The sequence below is a fragment of the Dermacentor silvarum genome, chromosome 6, assembly GCF_013339745.2.
Source record: "Dermacentor silvarum isolate Dsil-2018 chromosome 6, BIME_Dsil_1.4, whole genome shotgun sequence".
Taxonomy (NCBI): Eukaryota; Metazoa; Arthropoda; class Arachnida; order Ixodida; family Ixodidae; genus Dermacentor; species Dermacentor silvarum.
In genome coordinates, this window is record NC_051159.1 from 163,749,839 (window position 1) to 163,767,731 (window position 17,893).

Here is a 17,893-nt window from a genome sequence, read left to right on the forward strand (position 1 = left end):
AAGGACTGTTTATTATTGTTCGCAGCCTTTGCTGCGACCTCAGTTCGCTATCACAATAGACCCGCGCAATCCACCGCGGCAGCTCAGGGTCTATAGATTCTGCTGCCGAGCTCAAGGCCGCGGCAGCCGCATATCCGACAGGGCAGGAATGCAATACACGGAAAAAAGCGTCTCTGCTTAGATTAAAGCACACGTGAGACAACCGCAAGTGGCTAGATTCAACCCAAACGGCTCAACTACGGTTGGTCCGTGTAAACCCGGTGTAGCCTTGAGACACTGTGGTGCGTTAACAGCAGCAATAACTGCGGAGAGAAGTATCGAAGCTACATTGCGTAGCTTCGATGCGCAGGTGATGGTTAGCGATTAATTTCGAGCACCCGTGTTTCTTTAGCGTGCTAGTAAATGTAAGCGCATGGGCGATTTTGAATTTCAGTTGCACAGAAATGCAAATGCTGCGTCCTCGAATGGAACAGACCAACTCCTAATGCCGTTAATCCATAGCTTCGCTGCGGTGAGTGCATAGAGCCCCGTAAATAAAGACAATGAAGGAAGAGCCTAGTCCCATGTCATGGTGTGATAAATCGCCTATTACACAAAGTCAGAAATCCGGAAGACAGTAAAGTGCTGTTGAGTGCGCAGAGCGTTAGACGAGCCTCAAGGGAGAGTAATGTCACGCATTTACTAGGTACATGGACAATTTTGCATATAAGGCTGTTCTGCGTCGTATGCGGCCTCTTTGAGCTGGTCGTTCTGTTACTCCTATAGGAATTTAGTTTCCTAAACTCCACCGCAGTAACTGAGTATTAGTTAATAGGTGGTGCATACTTCTGAATTTCACTTTTTTTTTTCTCGGGCAGAACACAGACGTAGAACGAGTGCATAGAAAGGCAGGGGGGATGTTACGGAAAGTTGTTCTGGTTGGCTACCTTGGGTGGGCCGAAGGGGATACGTAGATAAAGAGAGAAAGAAAGCCTAAGGGGGGAGAAAGAGAGAGTAGCACAAAGGAATTAAACCACGTACATAGTCCAGCGATAGCAGGCATCGTTTTCAAAGTCTATTATGCAGGCCCGTAGACCTCTGGAACTTTAGCAACGCAGATAAAGCCTCCTGTGCGGAGTTCTTTCAGGCGCACTTGTCCAGCACTTTCGGTTCCGATAGTGAACGATTCTTCAGTCTACCAAGCACTGCGCAAATGACTTGTCTTTGCTGCTGAATACTACTGCATGACTGCACTTAGGAGCATTCCGCACGAGTTCGGTGAATGAAGCTGCAAGCACAGCTCTTGTGAAAGTCTTTCGGCTGCCTTATCAAGCGATACACTTTCCTTCGTTGCCATAACAATTGTTCGATTGTTCGCATATAAAAGCATACCCTCGGCTTAACTACGAGTGTCTCTCATCAACAAACGCTCAACTTTGTTTCAAAGTTGATTCCATCCTCCAAGGGATAAATTTGAAAAACGGGAAACTGCTGCTCAAAGAAACCTTGACGAATGCCACAAAATGAACCACGACATAATACGAATCCGCGCAGTGCATTCTCTTTATTAGGGACTCTCTCGCACTAGGAAGTACATACTGCGTTCGCTTAATTAAGCACCTTTCAAGTAAATTTAAATATATGGCTCCGAAAGCGGCAGTCAACACGGGTTTCTAGAAGTAGTAAAGCGTTCAGTAAACCGAAGGTTTACCAAGTTAGGTTCACCAAGCGTTCATGATTAGAACCTCGCTCTCACGTAAAAAGCGTGCGCACTGCGCTTCTGCCCTAATTATTAAAGCTACTCAATGCTATTCACTCTTCTGGAACTTTCTCACGTGCGAACGATCTCGCGGGTGCGATCCCTGATTTTTTCGCAGGGAGAAATTAGTATGCAACGCAAACACCCGTCCCAGCCTCTCTCAATCCTTTGCTGATTCTTCACTGCAGCCACATCCACCACAGCGGCTATTACAGGTAGATGGCCAAGTTTGCTAGGCGCAAGTATCAAGGAATAGCCTGCGGTTGCTTCTTTTCTCGTAACGTTCGCTCCAGCAAGGGTCCGGCAGGCGGTGCAACCGCGAGCTTCCGAGCTGTTTTGCGAGGAGGGAAAAACGCACATTTGTGGGAACAGCGAAGTGATTACGGCTATGGCTCTCGCGAAGTCATCAACGCTGGTGCATGTTCAGCTGAGAGCAGCCCGTCTTCGCAGAGCGGCTCCCACGAGGCCTTGAGGAACGAATGATTTCGTTCGGGGTTCATTTGGGAAGCCCGAGTTCCTGGACCAGAAGCGCGTTGCGAGAAAAGCTCGGTGAACATCGAGCGAAACCGCCGGCATCTTCAGGTTGCGTCCTTAAATCTCCACTGAACGGCAGCCGTCAAAATGTACGGTGCTTTTCGAAGTAACTTGGTGCTCTTCGAGCTGGGAAAAAAATTGGAGCTTTCATGATGGGGTTATTCTGCTTGTAAATTTTAATCAAGTTAAGTTGGCATCGTTTCTGCACAGCGAGTCTACTATACACTTGGAGAAAGAAGCAGTAAAGGAGTATTAGAGAGCGTATCGACACGTGCAGCGCCTTCTATTGGCGTTGCTAGACTGCAGACGTGTTTAAACAAGCCTTTCTAACTCAGTAGTAAATTTTAAACAGACGTTTGCTAACGAACCAACGTTAACTATGACTTTAACTTTTTCTTCTCTCTCGTTACCTTAGTAACCGGTAGAGGTACATTAAAGAAAATAAAGCGAGAACACCGATTGTATAGGTGACCGTGCCTAAAAAAGAAGAAAAAAGAATGACTACGCTTTTCTTTTTCCGGGAAGTATCACGTGGTCGCTCCAAAGGGCTTCGACCAGTGACCCTCCGCCATCCACTCCCTTAGCCGCGCACTGTCCAAGGACCAAGGAACACAATGCGAGTCCAGCCCACCCCGAGCACGGTTTTCTTCGTCACGTGCAATTGGTCAAACGGTTCCGAGCGCGTGATTGTCATTGGTCCTCAGAAAAGCGGACATTCGCGTCGGGACCCGGGCCGGGATTGGCTACTGCTCGGCGAAGGCTATTTGTCACGTCATTCGAGACTTTTGAGCCAGCGTTTACCTGTTGCTCGGGGAAACGAGGCCCTTTCTCTATTTGCGGCGCCCGTCATAATGAAAGCGGCCCCCGGCCCGGGCGCCGTACGGAGACAGCACGCCGCCGCCGCCGATCGGTTTATGGATCTCAGATGGCGCCGACTTCCGTCCTCGTGCGTTAGCAGTCGCGTGGTACGGCCGGCGCGCGCGCGCACACGTCGCCATGGGGACCGGCCGGTACAACACAGCTGTCCCGTCTGGGAAACAAGAGGCCCATCGCTGCTGCCGCTGCTGTTGCCATCGACCCGCGCGTGTGTGTGCCACTTCGAATCCTGCTTCTGGCCCCTGCTCTCGCTGACCAGTTCCACCCCCCCCCCCCTTCCCCCCTTCATTGTCTTCTCCGTACACTGTCCGTTAACTTCGCTGCTGGCGGTCATATAGGCCTGTTTTTAAAGCGGCGTGCACGCGCGGCTCAAGGGGATCGATTGTTTAAACTTGCGCATGACGCTTATCATATCCGCCAGCACGGAACGACATGGCCCGCCATCGACGACGAACGATCGGTTCGGTGGAAAACAAGTCCACGATGGCCCGCCTATGCACTTTCTGCGGGAAAGGTTCGTCGTTTGTTCGAGCCCATCCATTTTTCATTGCCCTCCCGAAATAGCGTGTTGGGGAGAGGATGGCGGGACTGGCACGCTGGTGGAAACGCGAGCCCAGCGCTGCTAAGGCGTTGTTTAGGGCTGCACGGCGCTGCAGTCATTGCATTTATTGACTTTGCCGGTTTCCTGTACACATGGACAGAACTTTACGTGTTTGCTTATAGTCTCCGTGACAAAGTCACGGATGGGAGGCGTGTCGCCTTATTATACGTGACCTGACGGCGATGAAAGGCAAGCAGGACACGGAGAGACATTCACGTTCTTCTGTAGAATAGTCGAGTGCTTCACCGTGGAGCCAACAGAACGTAACTTGACAGCATGCAGCTGTTGACTTTATGGCACAGGGCTCAGAGTCATGCAGCATGTGTGTATATTTATGAGTCATGAATATGCGATGGGTCTAATCGACTAGCCATCTATACTTCCACTTTTATGATCGACTACACAGAAAACGTCCGGACAAAAAGGCATAGCTGCTTATATATGGCGTGACATTAGAGAGAAGGCACTTAAAGTTGTGCAGTAATAATGAATAACGTACAGCACGAATATGTTCTATATAGGAAAATTTGATAACAACACGTCTCACAGATGTGGTGGCGCTGCTCTGTTGCGGGGATAAGAAATGGCCATCAACGTTGCGCAAAATGCGCGAATGAGATCGGTACGTCAGCGACCAGTAGCCCTTAGTCAACAGAGGACCAGCAGCCTTTTGTGACGTCACGTGTAAAAGACCTAATGTCAACGTATGCTTTGGTATGGCAACGACAACCTTCCCAGTCGACGTGTCTGAGCGGGTACCCCTTCTGTTCTGTGGGGGTGGAGGTGCATGAGCCCACTTGCGAGTCTTCACGACATTGGGTTTTGTCAAATAAGGCAGAGTGAATGGCGTTGGGGTTGGTTTCGAGACACGTTAAGCGACATGAAGACAGTGGTGCGGATTGGAGAGCGGTAGCCCATGTTTTAGTTAAGATTAAGTTGAAGAAATGGGGTTAGGCAGGTCATCTAATGAGTACAACAGGTAACCGATAGTCTAGTAAAGTTACAGCACGGATGTCAAAAGAAGCGAAGCGCAGTAGCTCAAGTTAAATCTCTATTTACATCACCAGGATGCTTGGGGGCCTACACAGAAAGCCTTTATACAAAACAATGACGGCAGATAACTAAGAAAGACAGAGTGCTGTGATGCAGTTGGAAAATTTCCGTGCATACTCATATAGCGCAAGACAGGTGTAATTGGAGATCGCTGGCAGAGGCCGTCATCCTGCACTAGACATAAAAGGGGCTGAAGAAGAAGAAGAAGATGATGATTTGAATATTTCTCGGCCTATGACTACCATCCAAAGCAGCAGATGGCGATGAAGACTCGGAGAACGAATGTACGCACTCGGTCTTTCTGGTAGCACAGTAACCAACGCCGCATGTTGCAGCGTTTCTCTTTTTCACAAACACACTGATCGCGTAATATACAGCTGCACTTTCAGATCGTATCACAAATAGATAGAGAGAACATGCAAGGAGCGCGTTGCCACCAGGTTTGTCAGCCTTAGTATTGTTGCAGAACTACATTATTTCGAGGAAATTGCCACGCGGAGAAAGAGGAGTTGCATATAAACTGTTTCGGACTAACTACGTGTCCCGTATTTAAACCCACTTTCGAGCGTTCTAGTATCCCTTAAAAGTGCGCATTCACTTTCGTTGGGCTTAAGGAAAGGGAACGTGCTTCATCGATGAATACGAGGGCTTTAAAAAAATTTGTTGAATGTGAAACGAGCAGTTAGCACAGACTTCAAGTTTCATTGCGATGTAGAGAGTACAAATGCAAAAGCGCTGCTTATCAGAGTTGGAAGTCCACAGTTAGCCCTTTCCTTACTGTAGCAAACGAAAAAAAAAGATTAAATCGTAGATTTTTTTAGTCATATGCTTGTTTAAAGGACCGGCATGTGCTCTAATATACATACATATTTAAATGTTACATATCTTCTGCGAAAGCTTCGAGAAGGTTCTAGAAAGGTTCGAGAGTATTACGAGAAGCTTTCTTTTTTAAAGTGTGTCAGTATTAAGAACGACAGATAAATATATAATGTGTGATGACTTCAGCCCTTCTAGTGGTGATAAATGAAGTGCTGCCTTTGATGTTATTTACTATGCGCTGAACTCGATTCGCCAAAGAAGTCAAACTGTATCCTGCGTTGGTGCATAGTTACGTGCGCAGCAGCTAGATGTTGGTCGAACTACATTTCATGACAGCTTTATATTTAGTGTAATTTTATTAATTATAAAGATTTTATTTATTTGTTTATTTTCATTTATTTACTTTTGCTGTAGGACATAGCGAAATAAAGTGACCTACTTATAATAAAACCAGGAAAAATAAGAAATAGAAAGTACTAAAAAAACAATCTTCAACCTGTGCAGCAGATGACACTGCTTGCCAAAGAGAACCGATAAAAATCTTTGTAAGTGAATTTTAAAATACCGTATCAAATTGATGGATTATTCAACAGCAAAAGGATTAGCTAAGACCAAGGGCACGGAATAAAACAAAAGAGAAGCGCCGGTGTGCAAAACAAAAGCTGCCATCGGAAAAAAAAGAAAAGAAAAAAAGAAACCACGTTCTTTTTCTGCATGAGCATGGACGAGCGCAGTGGGAAATATTTTTGTTCCAGAAACTACGACAGTTTGAGAGATTGAGAACGTATCTGCTGACAAAAAGGATCCACACAGAAACAAAGAGACAAGAGAGAGAGAGAGACACTATGACAATAGTGGTACCGCCTTCGTCAGTTGTTTTTGTGTATCTTGTCCCTTCCGATGTGCATCCTTGTAGTGGCAAATATGTCCTTCATCCGGTGCCAGCTAGAGATTCCATTTGAACATAAAAACGGGTTCACAGTCGTTTCTTTTTTAAATTGAAATAAAGATCAAAGAAAGACATGTAGTCCCCCTATAATGGTGACGGCTACATTTCCCGTGTTCCTCTTACGAATCTTATCTCAAGAATTACGCATGCAGAAAGTTATAGAATTCTAGCCGAGATATACGGCGCACATGAGTGAAAACTGCAGTGTCACTTAGAATATGGCCAAGTGCCTGTATGTATTCGGTGATTTGACTTTTCTTCATATTGCTAGGCCCTTGCGTCAATACAACTATTGTTGAATATTTGTCGATGCATCCAGGCTTTAGTGCTTCTCAAGAGATCAATCTCGTTTTCAAGCTGACGTGTGAAGAGGATTAGCGTCTCGCCTACGGCTATGCGCCCTGGCGAAGACCCCGTGATCTTTTATTATTCAACGCAGACTACAGTTTGCCTGTGAGCCTAGAATGGCTTAGACGAAAGGCCCAGACATGCAAATTGCCTTGTATACGGTGGCAAGCCGTGAACAAGGCCAGCTTAGAAAGAGTTGGCGCTGAGGCAATATTCGTACGGCGTACTGTACAATTTCTGGCGCGAATAATTACGGGGTACCAGAGTTGTTTGTAACAGTTTGGAAGGATACATATTTCGTTGTTTCTTGTAGTGGCGATATATGGTAGCTTGCGGACGAATGTGCTCAGAATGACACAAGACGTGATTACTTCCGAGGTTTCTCTTTGAAAAGTCATCAAATTACACACAAATCAAAGGCGATGAGAAAGGTTGTGTAAGCCAAGCAATGTAATAACGAAAGCTTTGAGATTTAATACATGCCTAGCTCCCAGAACCCCCCAAAATTGTTGTGTAATTCCCTGCAGACTTGCAATACCCATGAACACGCTTTGGCACTAAACCAGTTGGTTGGAATTGTTTTGTTTTACCACAAAAGCGCCGATGCAAAAGAGTACGTGCTCTCCAGGAGAGCGTTGGGGTGTCTAAAGGTTTAGCTGCTGTGTCGGAACGCTCAGGAAGGACAACCCTCCTCCTCTTCCGCTGTGGCGGCGGCGGGAGAGGGCTCCGGCGGCCGGAGAGGAGGATGCCCGTCGTCTTCGACGCCGGTGCTCGCGCCGCTCGCGACAATACACGCGACGAATAGGCCGATATGTAAAGCCCACCTACACTACCACTAGAGATGTTCCGATTCATGACTCTGTTCTTTGAGGAATTATGCAATGAGACAACAAACGCGACCCAAATGTCCTCACTGCAACAGATATACGCGTTCGAGAGCATCATTCCTTTATATAAACGAAAGAGCTTTCAAGGAGCGTCCGGCTATTCTATTACATTGACAACAATCATCGGTGGTTCCTGCACAATTAAAAAAAAAATCCTTTATAGAAACGTACGAGACTGTGAGAACATCGGTGAAAAACATTCATTCTGTTGCCTAACGTTGACAGAAGCTTTATTTCTACATTAATGACGATTGTTATTTTCCTAGGAAAATCCACAGATACGAACTGTCTATCGTCTTCTTGGAAAACCATCGAAAAATTCTGCGTTCTCTATAGTGAAATCAGGCGGAATTGATATGGAACTGATTTTCTTATGGTATATGCAGAAAAAATGCGAGAGAGTGCGCCTGGAACCTTATGAATTAGAGTAGGTGGTCAACCCAAATAAATCGTGACAACGGATCTTATTCCTTACGTCGGGTACTCAAAGTACTAGCAGTTTGAACTATTCAAGCTCATGTGACAACCTTGAACCACTGCAAATATGATCAATAGTGTTCAATACGCACATAAAGACATTTGCATATCGTTATCATTGCTGCCTAGCCAGATATTTGGTGAAGGCAGTGAATTAAGCGACTTCCTGCACCTTCAGGTATGCATGGAGCAGATGGCCTTGCACCTCATCATGTTTCGATGAGCTGTAGACTCTGGCAAAACGGCAACGAAAGAGATTCACTATAGCTGAGTTTCAGAAGGATTAAAGCCTGACTGGCTGTCGAAACGCCTTAGGAAACTTATGGAAGTATTTTCGAGATCTGGGCGTACACTCTGTAGCACATTCCAGGATAATGGAATTAAGTCGTCAAGGCGAAAAGCACGCTAAAACCCGAAAATAGAATAGAATTGCACCTAAAACACTTCGTCATGCTACAGTGGCCTCTGTGGACCATCCCATCCCGTTTGTTTCCTTTTGTACGCCGAGGTCCCGTATGTGCCGCGCTGCCATATACGTGTGCGGGAATCCCGCTTCCCAAATGCACTATGAACAGGGAGTGGAAAAGGCGACTTAACGGTACAATGCACCCTTTTAAGACGAAACGCGGACTTCACTCGGGTGCGCTCCCTTTGTTGCGATTCGTGCGTCGAAAAAGCATGAAACTACGAAGAAAAGTAAAAAAAAAAAAACAGAAATTGAATGGGAAAATTTACAGAACATATCGCCAAGAAGTAGAGCACCGGATTTACGGTTTGTTGCCACGTGCGTACTTTTAAGAATCACTGAAAAAAACATCGCTGCAAATTCTGTTTGTGTACGTCGGCAATGGAGGAGTTTCAGCTTTGTGATTCATGATGTTATGAGTGGCTCACAGGAAACGGCTTTCATCTTCCAGGAAGCAAGGAACGTTTATTTTGCGGAAAACAGAATACCGTCCATGATTTTTCATTCTCCCGGAGACTGGAAGAATATTTTACTCAATGTACCAAGAGGAAAGGAGGACTAGGGGAGAGGGGCGCTGATCTGTTTTAGCCTCATACCGGGATGTTCCAAATTTGTGTTTGTAATTGGCATCGAGAAACTTGTTCCATGTTAAAAAGCCTATAGCCTGTGTCGGAGCCAGGATAACTTCACTAAATGTCAGCAAATACGTGAAATTCACTGACGAGAAGCACACGTATGCGCAGATACCTGGACTTGGCGGACAGTGTGCGGATTAAGTTCACTTTAGCCTCGACTGAACAAGTAGGCAGCAGCCAGCAGTCCACCGTCTGAGTGGCTGTTATGTCAGAACGAGGTGCTTCGGTGAATGAAGGTAACTGAGGTCATAAGTGACGCTATCTAGGGTACAAGAAGGAATGGCATTAGGAAAAACACTCACCGTGTTGCTAGGTCATATACTGGAGGGTGACATTGCTTCCTGTGTTAGGAACTTTCACAGTGTTTAAATTCATCTTAGAAGAAGGCGTTCTTCTTATTTAGGATGAAGGTAAGAATTGATGGCACAGGGGCAACATAAGGAGAGCATGCAAGCGGAAAATGTGGAGGCGCGAATTACGCTCTCAATTGTGAGTTAGCTTAGGTTAATCACAACGAGCTCAGAAATAATGGCACCAGCTAGATGCAGCAATAGTGATCACAGCTCTATGGTGGCATTTAAATCTCTGAGACCGTCTTTAATGGCCAGCCTTGTCTGTCGTCCATATTAACGCGTCACCGCTGTTTTTTTTGTTGTCACGAATGATTGACTTTCTCGATTTCATTTGATTGACTTCATTGCTCGTGTAGGACAGAAATAGAGGCAGCAAAGCATAGCAAAACGTCCGTAGCAGCAGGCACGTAGTGAAGCTTAAGGTGTGGACACTTTCAGCACTACAGAAGCAGTAAATGACGAACTGAGACGCGGGTATTTCATGCCATTCGCGGCATAGAGCGGACGTGATAGTCTGAGAATCGTGCGGGCTCCATGCGTTCACGTCGCGCTTATTACTGTGACGAGGCAATTAGTGCGCGTTCGCTCCAGTATCTGCTTTGCCATTGAGAAGCACTTGCAAGACCTAACGCGTACCATGCCTTTACGGCAAGACTTCTTCCCTTTCTCCTTAATAGACTGTGTTTTACGAAAAAAAAAGAAAGGTGCTCTTAACGCACTTCATGTGCAGAGCATCCTTGCGCTCTTTCTCTGATGATTCTTTGGAGCTGAACTTGCACCCAATAAGAATACAATTACCGCACTTTATGATATACAACAGCAGCTAGCGGGACTTTTGATTACGTGGCTGTTTTCTTAGTATGTGGCTTATTCGCTATCGCCACGGATCATTTACCACGACGGGGCCTTTTATTCAACCAACTTCTTTGGTTATGCTCCGGAACGTAGGACACCATCGCGCATTGGCACTTAACGTTTGTATTTACCTCTTAAACGCTTTCTCAAGCCTTCAGTTTCTATAATCGAGCCTATATACGAACATAAAAGGCTTAAGTAGAAGCTCTGAAATGACAGGCTCAAAAAGCGCGCTAAATGTTTTCGCGGGCTAAAGTAGGTCAATTCTTGAAAGCCAACGTTTTTTGTTGCTGCTGTATGTTGGGGCGGACTGGGTCTGACATACTCAGAATAAAATAGGGATAGGAAAATGTGCAGGTCTGCACTATCACTCATTATTCGGCAAAGTGACCTCACCGCGATATTGAAGTCTTGAGAGTCCGGAAAAAGGCAGTGGTCCTTCCGCAAGCTTTTCTACTTTCCACGCTAACGAGAGCTTGTCGGTATTATGGGATTCACTTGTTTATTTGTAAATGTTCTGTTTCTCGCAGGTGCGAACACTCTTCGTGAGTGGCCTTCCCATGGACGCAAAGCCCAGGGAACTCTACCTACTATTCCGTGCCTACAAGGTAGGTCCTGACAGCGTTCACATTGCTCCGAACAGCTGCAGGTACACCGACACTCTAAAACAATCGAAAGCGCAGGTATATATATATATATATATATATATATATATATATATATATATATATATATATATATATATTACAGTACCTGCCCGTCGACTTTTACGACGACCAGTGTGCTTCATGCCCCGCATACCTGCAATTTGCCACCAACACCTTCTTCCATCTTGTCACTAAGTAAACCAGGAAAGCACAATAATGCACACAAGGGTGCTCGCAAAGTCAGTTTTTTTGTGAATATGCGACGCCTTTCACGAACATGTTCGGCACATATTATGCTACGCTGCTTTGTGATGGCTCTTGTGAGTGGAGCTTGAGTAAGTAAGCGCTTTGATGCCTAGTCCAAGGCAGGCATGTGTGACAGAGGCTGGGAAGACATCGTTTTCAACCCTTAGAAGTTCATGTGTCATCGGACGGGCAAGTCCGAGCTTGTAAAGAGTATTTTAATGTTTTTTTTTCTGAAAAAGCGAGCTTCGTTCTACGCAAATAAACTCAATGTTTATAACTACGCAGGAAGCGAGGAAGAAAGATAAAAAGATCCGAGGTGCTCGACTTTTCTGTTAGTTACAAGCCCATGGAGAACAGACAACAAATCCAGAGAAAGTCAGAAAGACCACAGTTCTCACTAATAATATGAGAAATGAGGACAATAATAAGTGCAAACAGTATATCTGCAATGGACTTCTGTTTAGAAAATGCTGATTTTATCCTTCCAGGGATATGAAGGATCTCTGCTGAAAGTCACACAAAAGAATGGAAAGACATCTTCGGTAAGTACCGCTCCGTCTTGTTACTTGCAACCATTTTATAAATACAATCACTTTCCTTAACCGTTTACGCGTTGACCACCTTGACGGAGCACAATGAACGACGCACATAGACGCATTGTGCAAATATGACGAGACACGTCACAACAGCGCATTTTGCGAAAAGCACAGGCTTTCGCGCAATCATTGCGTGAGTTGAAAAAGCGGCTGAAAGCAGTGTACACTCTATACCAACCTTTGATTAAAAACCGCAAGAAAAAAACACACACACACACAAAAACACGTCAGTTATAGCATACATTAGCATTGTATGACGCAGTCTATCACAAAGGCTCATGAACTTACGATTAACGCGGAATGACATTTTAGTCATAGATATATACCTATGTTGATTTGTTTTGTACATGTAAGCATACCCACTGCTCCATACAAGGTGAGACGCTTCACGTTTTTAGTTAACAGGATAAATAGCACATGATAGCGTGGTACATGGAAACCTTAGAGAATTAAGTATTGCACGAACGAAGCCATCTAAACTCCGTCCATTTTCGACAGACAGGAGCTTAATAATCGCGAATTATTGTTGATGGGTAGACAGTGTGATTTAATTCCACATACGCTTTGCTCGCACGATTAGCAGTGAGACCTTCAATTCCGCACACGCGGCGAAGAAGCCGAGTTTCTTCTCATCCTGTGCATGCATTTCTAAAAGAGCACTAAGCACTTGAAAATGTAATTCGGAAGACTGAACTGAACACCATGCCCTCTTTCTAACTTTTGAACCAACTTTATTGCTGTGAAACAGTTATGACACATTTATGCACTACACTTTGACAAGCTAATGTCAGCGTAGCGACTTTCAGGACAACGGGTATATGGGTGAATTTAGGTGAATTTCGTGGGTAGAAAACGTAGGCGGGATCATTGGGGTGAATTTACGTGGAACGTGCGAACTCTAGCATGACGAATTCGCTTTTCAGCTTGATATAAACGGACAACATGACCTCCATTAGTGGGGCCAAAGTGCAGTGTGTAGAAGTGCAAGTACGGCTGTGAACTGCGAAAGATGGTGCATTGCTCGCCTCACGCAAGAGACGCTCCAAAATTTGCCTTTAATCCGTGCCACTATATATGGTACTCAAACGCCGGGTCCTGATACCACACTTGACGAGAAGTGCACATTACCACCGCAGTGAACATTGAAGCTTGCCAATTGGCTCGAGATGCTGCAGCGGGACATACTGTCTATATACCAAGGACGTATTTTTAAGCTGTAGATGTCACTCTTATATTATACTCTTCACGTCTGCGAAGATACAGGAAGAAATACGGGAATTTAAATTTTCGGCTTGCTATTTTAAGCTTGCTATATACCAACTGAGGTGGTATATGAAAGAAAAAAAAAACATATATAAAACAGTTTTTAGTTGTTACTTACCTGTTCTTGCTGTAAATAGAGGTTGATGTAAAAGAACAGTACTGAGTGACAAATGTTGACAATTTTTGTGTGTTCTTTTTTTATTGCAGCCCGTAGGTTTTGTAACATTTTCCTCGCGAGCTGGTGCAGAAGCCGCCAAGCAGGAGCTTCAGGTAAGGAAAACTGGGCATGCCTCTTTTTTAAGTGAATGCTGAAAACGTGTTTCACCGGCCCTTTACGATGTAATAATGACTACGGCAACGCATACAAAGTATTCATTTTGTTTTCTACATATTAAGTTGTTTGCTAATAGATGGTAAGTAACCGGCAACAGGAAAACATTTCATGAACCAGACGAGAAATTTCATAATTCTCGTGCACTGTAGGGAACATCACAAGGTAGTTCGAATTTGATCTGCTCAAATGTAACCGTAAATTATGCACTATGATAGCGCCTACTATTGAGCACGCTATGCAATTTTGTATAGTAAATGTATTGTAAATGTGATGAGTTTTTAGATGAAACTGTTCCACACACACAAAAAAAGATGTTTGATTGACGACATTACTGACACATTCCGTCTAAATCAATGATTGGTATAAATATGTGGAATTTTTTTCTGCCGCAGTCGCGTTGGAACGTGCGCGTGAATGCCCTGTTATGCCCAGAAATAAAGCGTGATCAGTATCATTACATGTTTTCCAAAACAATAACGATAGTGTTGATAAGATGCCGGGAAGCTTACTAAGGCTACGCAGACAGAGGCTAAAATGTTTCTGCTTTACTGCGGCAGACATATGTTGTGATGTAGTACTTCTGGTGCCCGGCTGGTGCTGTTAGAACGTTCATAAGTTTATTTGAAAAAAAAGTGCACCAGAGCGTAGGCTAGCTTTTAAAGGCGCATCGAGTTTAATAGCTCCATTCCCCGATGACCATGTTTATAGGCGTGAATATTACGTAAATATAAGCAGACGTCTTCAAGTGGGATATATTTAGCGTGAGCGGGTCGTGTTCATCATTTGTATCCAGATATCTGCTACGGACGCTCATAACCTGATAAATATATACTCTATACTCAGGAATTGTCGGAAAGAAAAATAAAATAACACTCGTAAGTTGTTTCATTGGTGATTGCCTAAATTGCGAAACCTAAACACTGTGGCGTGCATAATGAGGTAACTGTTTCAAATGTTAGTAATCAAATCTTAGTGCCGCCCTTCGTATTGCACGCTCACAGATCTGGGCTTCATAAATATTTGCTTCAGAACCGTCGAGAACTGTGCCTAACTTCGCGCTGGGTTGAGCGTAAATGCAGTGTTTCCAATTCAGCTTCATAAAAATTGCTTTATAATTTAGGACTACCACGCTGAAATTGGCAGCGGGCAGCACAGGCCAGCGAATTTTCACTGAGAGAGTATGGCATGACGAGGCAGTTAAACGCGAACCAGAGAAGGTAAACACATAGACGGAAACGCAAACGAAAGTCTTCCAGTTTGGCAAGCGGTGCCGAAGTAGCTTCTGGCCGGCGTCGACTAGAATTATGTGCTCAAATTTGGCAGCGCTTTGCGGCTATTATTCATTCGCTGCGAAGATGCCTCGCCGTACCGAGAGGAAAGGTGCGGCCGGGACGGCGCGATGAACGCCGGCTACTGGTGCGGAGCAACGGCAACTTTGTTATCTGCCTCTCAGGCGGCCGCGTTGCGAGTTGGCGGTCTTCATTAGGCTTTCCACCTGAAGGACTCGGGCGCTGACGCCGCCGCCGCATGGCCAATGAGGAAGGCAGGAAGGGTGGCGATTATTCGCGCGAGGAAAGGCGCACTAGAGCCTCTAATGAAGCTGGTATACTGACGTCGGCCCCCGATATGCTTGACGGCTTGCTGCCTGCCAAGCCCTGTCGGCCCGCGTGATGGCTGAGCCAGCCTCGCGAATAGATGCATCGTGTTTTTTTTTTTTTTTCAAATGGCAGCGCGTCATCTCGCGATAGCTGACCCAGCACGGCAGTAGCTGCAGCATGCTTTATTTTCGCCCTCTGTGGCGCACAGCAATAAATGGCAGCGGATCCGGGATTTCAATCGGCTGGCAATGGAAAAGGAACGGCTCTGCTAGTATATACTGTCAGCAAACTTCTGTACGCGCGTCAATGGCATAATAGTTTCGGATTGAAGTGTGAGCTTTTTTGACAAGGTCGCTAAAAAACTTGATCAAGTCGTAGGTGAAATTTGGGCGCTTCTATTTGCTAAAAACGCGCAACCAAGTTAGTGAGTGACCGCAGCATTCACAGCATGAAGCTGTAAGGTGGCTTGATGTTCTGGAGAGATATGTGATCTTTTCTAATTCACTGTAGCATCGAAGCTACCTAGAGGTATGAAATATGGTCTACTGCGTTAACTCGATAAATAGCTTTCGCACTGTCTACGAACAGTGCACAATTAATGACCAAGGAAATTAGTCCTGTAACGATGAATATCGGTTCAGAATATTGGACAGGAACGCCATGACGACCAATGCAAAGCCCGTCATGGAGTACGCGGAGCACTCTAGATTGGAGGTGCGCAGGCACGACTAATTGTAACTCGGTGCTGCGTGAAGACGTGCTTCTTGCCTGCTAGCGCAAAGTGGAGCTGTACACAAAAGGGGCCGCCATGATCCCGATGGCGTGAGCTATGCCTGCTTGATTCTCAGCCGAGACTGGGCAGCTCGGCCTTTGAAGCGGAGCCCTAACCACGGCATACTTTGTGTGTCTTTCTCTCTCGCCCTGGGGGGCGCGTTGCAGCAGGGCGTGCGGTTCGACCCCGACCTTCCACAGACCATCCGGCTCGAGTTCGCCAAGAGCAACACAAAGGTTAGCAAACCGAAACAGCAGTCTCCTCCCGCCGCGGCCACGCACCCGACACTCCTGCACCCTATCACGGGACGTAAGTAGCCGAAAGCACCGGCACACCGACTCTCTTTCTATCCTTCCTGCTCCTTCTCCGCCTTCGGAGAAACGAGGGCCGCACAGCGGGCAGCCGGACGGTCCGCAGCAGAAGTAACCGGGGACGGCCAGTGATATTACCTTTTTCGTCGTAGCGCGCTGTCCCGTAGCTTTGACAACCGTTTAAAGTTGCGTCAAGAGAACAGAAAATCGGACAAGCTTTTGTATGTTCATGATTGGAATATCTACCGGACAGAGATGAAAGTATTTCGCGTTTCGCTTTCGTTCTCGTTTCAAGCGCACGCCACCTTCGCTGCTTTGCGTGTCTAACTTGACAGCTTTTTACTGGTAGCAGCTCTTTGGCGGAGGCGAGATGTGGCGATCACGGGACATATATTGCATATTTATTGCTTGTTTATCTCGCAATCAACTTCACTTGCTAGTCAGAGCGGTGCGTTGTCCTCTCATTTCTTTGCCCTAATCTCGTTGCGCTGTTAAAGTCGGGAGGAGAGGGTGGATCCATCGGTTTGCTATAATATCCCCAAAGCAGCGTGAACCCAAAACAAGAGTACAGAAGGAACTGTCCTTCTGTCCACGGGTGCCACCTTTCACGTGTGAGAAGTGCTCGCCTTGGTTAACCGACATACACATTTGTGTACTCTGCAACTGTGTCCTTATGAGGGAAAAGGCTGAAAAGAATGTTTGTTCAGCCTGGCTGAAGCGAAGGCTACCTGAAAATAAACCGTCGTAAAATACAACAGGCTATTTCAAATGAATCAATCTATAAACCTGCGCGGTTTCGTATAGCTTACAAAGTCAGAAGGGAAACCCATATTTCGTTCATATTTCTGGGGATGAATGCTCCACGGCAGTGGTTGCAGATTTTAAGATGAAAAATTAATAATATGCGATTACAAGAAGGGTGGATCGAAGAACCGAAAAAAAAATATGGACGAAAATAGAGATAGCCTTATATTCGTCTTGACTACACCTGCATCCGAACCGACAGGTATTGAAAAATGCTAGTGGATGAATGAAAACAAAATTCGCAGGAACTCGGTGGTCATCGCTCACAGCGAGGGCACACTGAAAAGTACAGGTGCATGGTACTCACCTTATGACTGTCCGTCTGGCCGCTGCCCGGCTGTTGCACTTACACCTGTCTCTTCTGTGGTATGAACTCTGCGCTGGCATTCTGCACAATGCAAGAACCGAAATAATGCTTAGGCTTTAAGCAACCCCTGGTGAACGCTATAGCATCACTGAAAGCAGATGTATAATATGCCCATCGCCAGTGTGGTACGCCTATCGCCCATTCTGCCTGCTACGTGGCTTTCAGAGGTGCTAACGAGTCGTGGCACGTTTATTGTTAAGCTTCTAGGTTACACATTAGGCACAAGGGGCAGTGATTACTGCTTTTGAGCGCCTATGTCTTCTTTTCCCGTGACCCCCGCTTTTTTGTGTAACCTTAGCAAATGGTCATGAAAAGTCATTAATTGCTCACTAGTAAGGTGTGGTGGCTCTGTGTTGCTCAGAAA

The 17,893-nt window shown here is 45.7% G+C and overlaps 2 protein-coding genes across 11 annotated transcripts in view; one reads left to right on the forward strand and one right to left on the reverse strand.

Moving 5' to 3' along the window:
- The window catches only part of LOC119456329 (protein couch potato-like), a 133,388-nt gene that overhangs the window by 89,543 nt on the left and 25,952 nt on the right, over window positions 1-17,893 (forward strand). For 8 of the 10 annotated variants that reach the window (XR_007467590.1, XM_049669746.1, XM_049669749.1 and 5 more), the window contains 4 exons: window positions 11,122-11,199; window positions 11,973-12,026; window positions 13,551-13,613; window positions 16,215-16,356. Coding sequence is in view for 9 of the 10 variants with exons in the window: in XM_049669746.1 (XP_049525703.1) it covers window positions 11,122-11,199; window positions 11,973-12,026; window positions 13,551-13,613; window positions 16,215-16,356 (337 nt within the window). In the remaining variant the exon portion in view is untranslated. The remainder of the gene's footprint in view (window positions 1-11,121; window positions 11,200-11,972; window positions 12,027-13,550; window positions 13,614-16,214; window positions 16,357-17,893) is intronic. The other 2 variants (XM_049669747.1, XM_037718035.2) reach the window with 1 other exon arrangement.
- LOC125946439 (uncharacterized) overlaps window positions 1-17,893 on the reverse strand; it is a 283,769-nt gene that overhangs the window by 25,205 nt on the left and 240,671 nt on the right. The window contains exon 4 of the mRNA XM_049669751.1: window positions 17,470-17,550. Coding sequence (XP_049525708.1) covers window positions 17,470-17,550 — 81 coding nt within the window. The remainder of the gene's footprint in view (window positions 1-17,469; window positions 17,551-17,893) is intronic.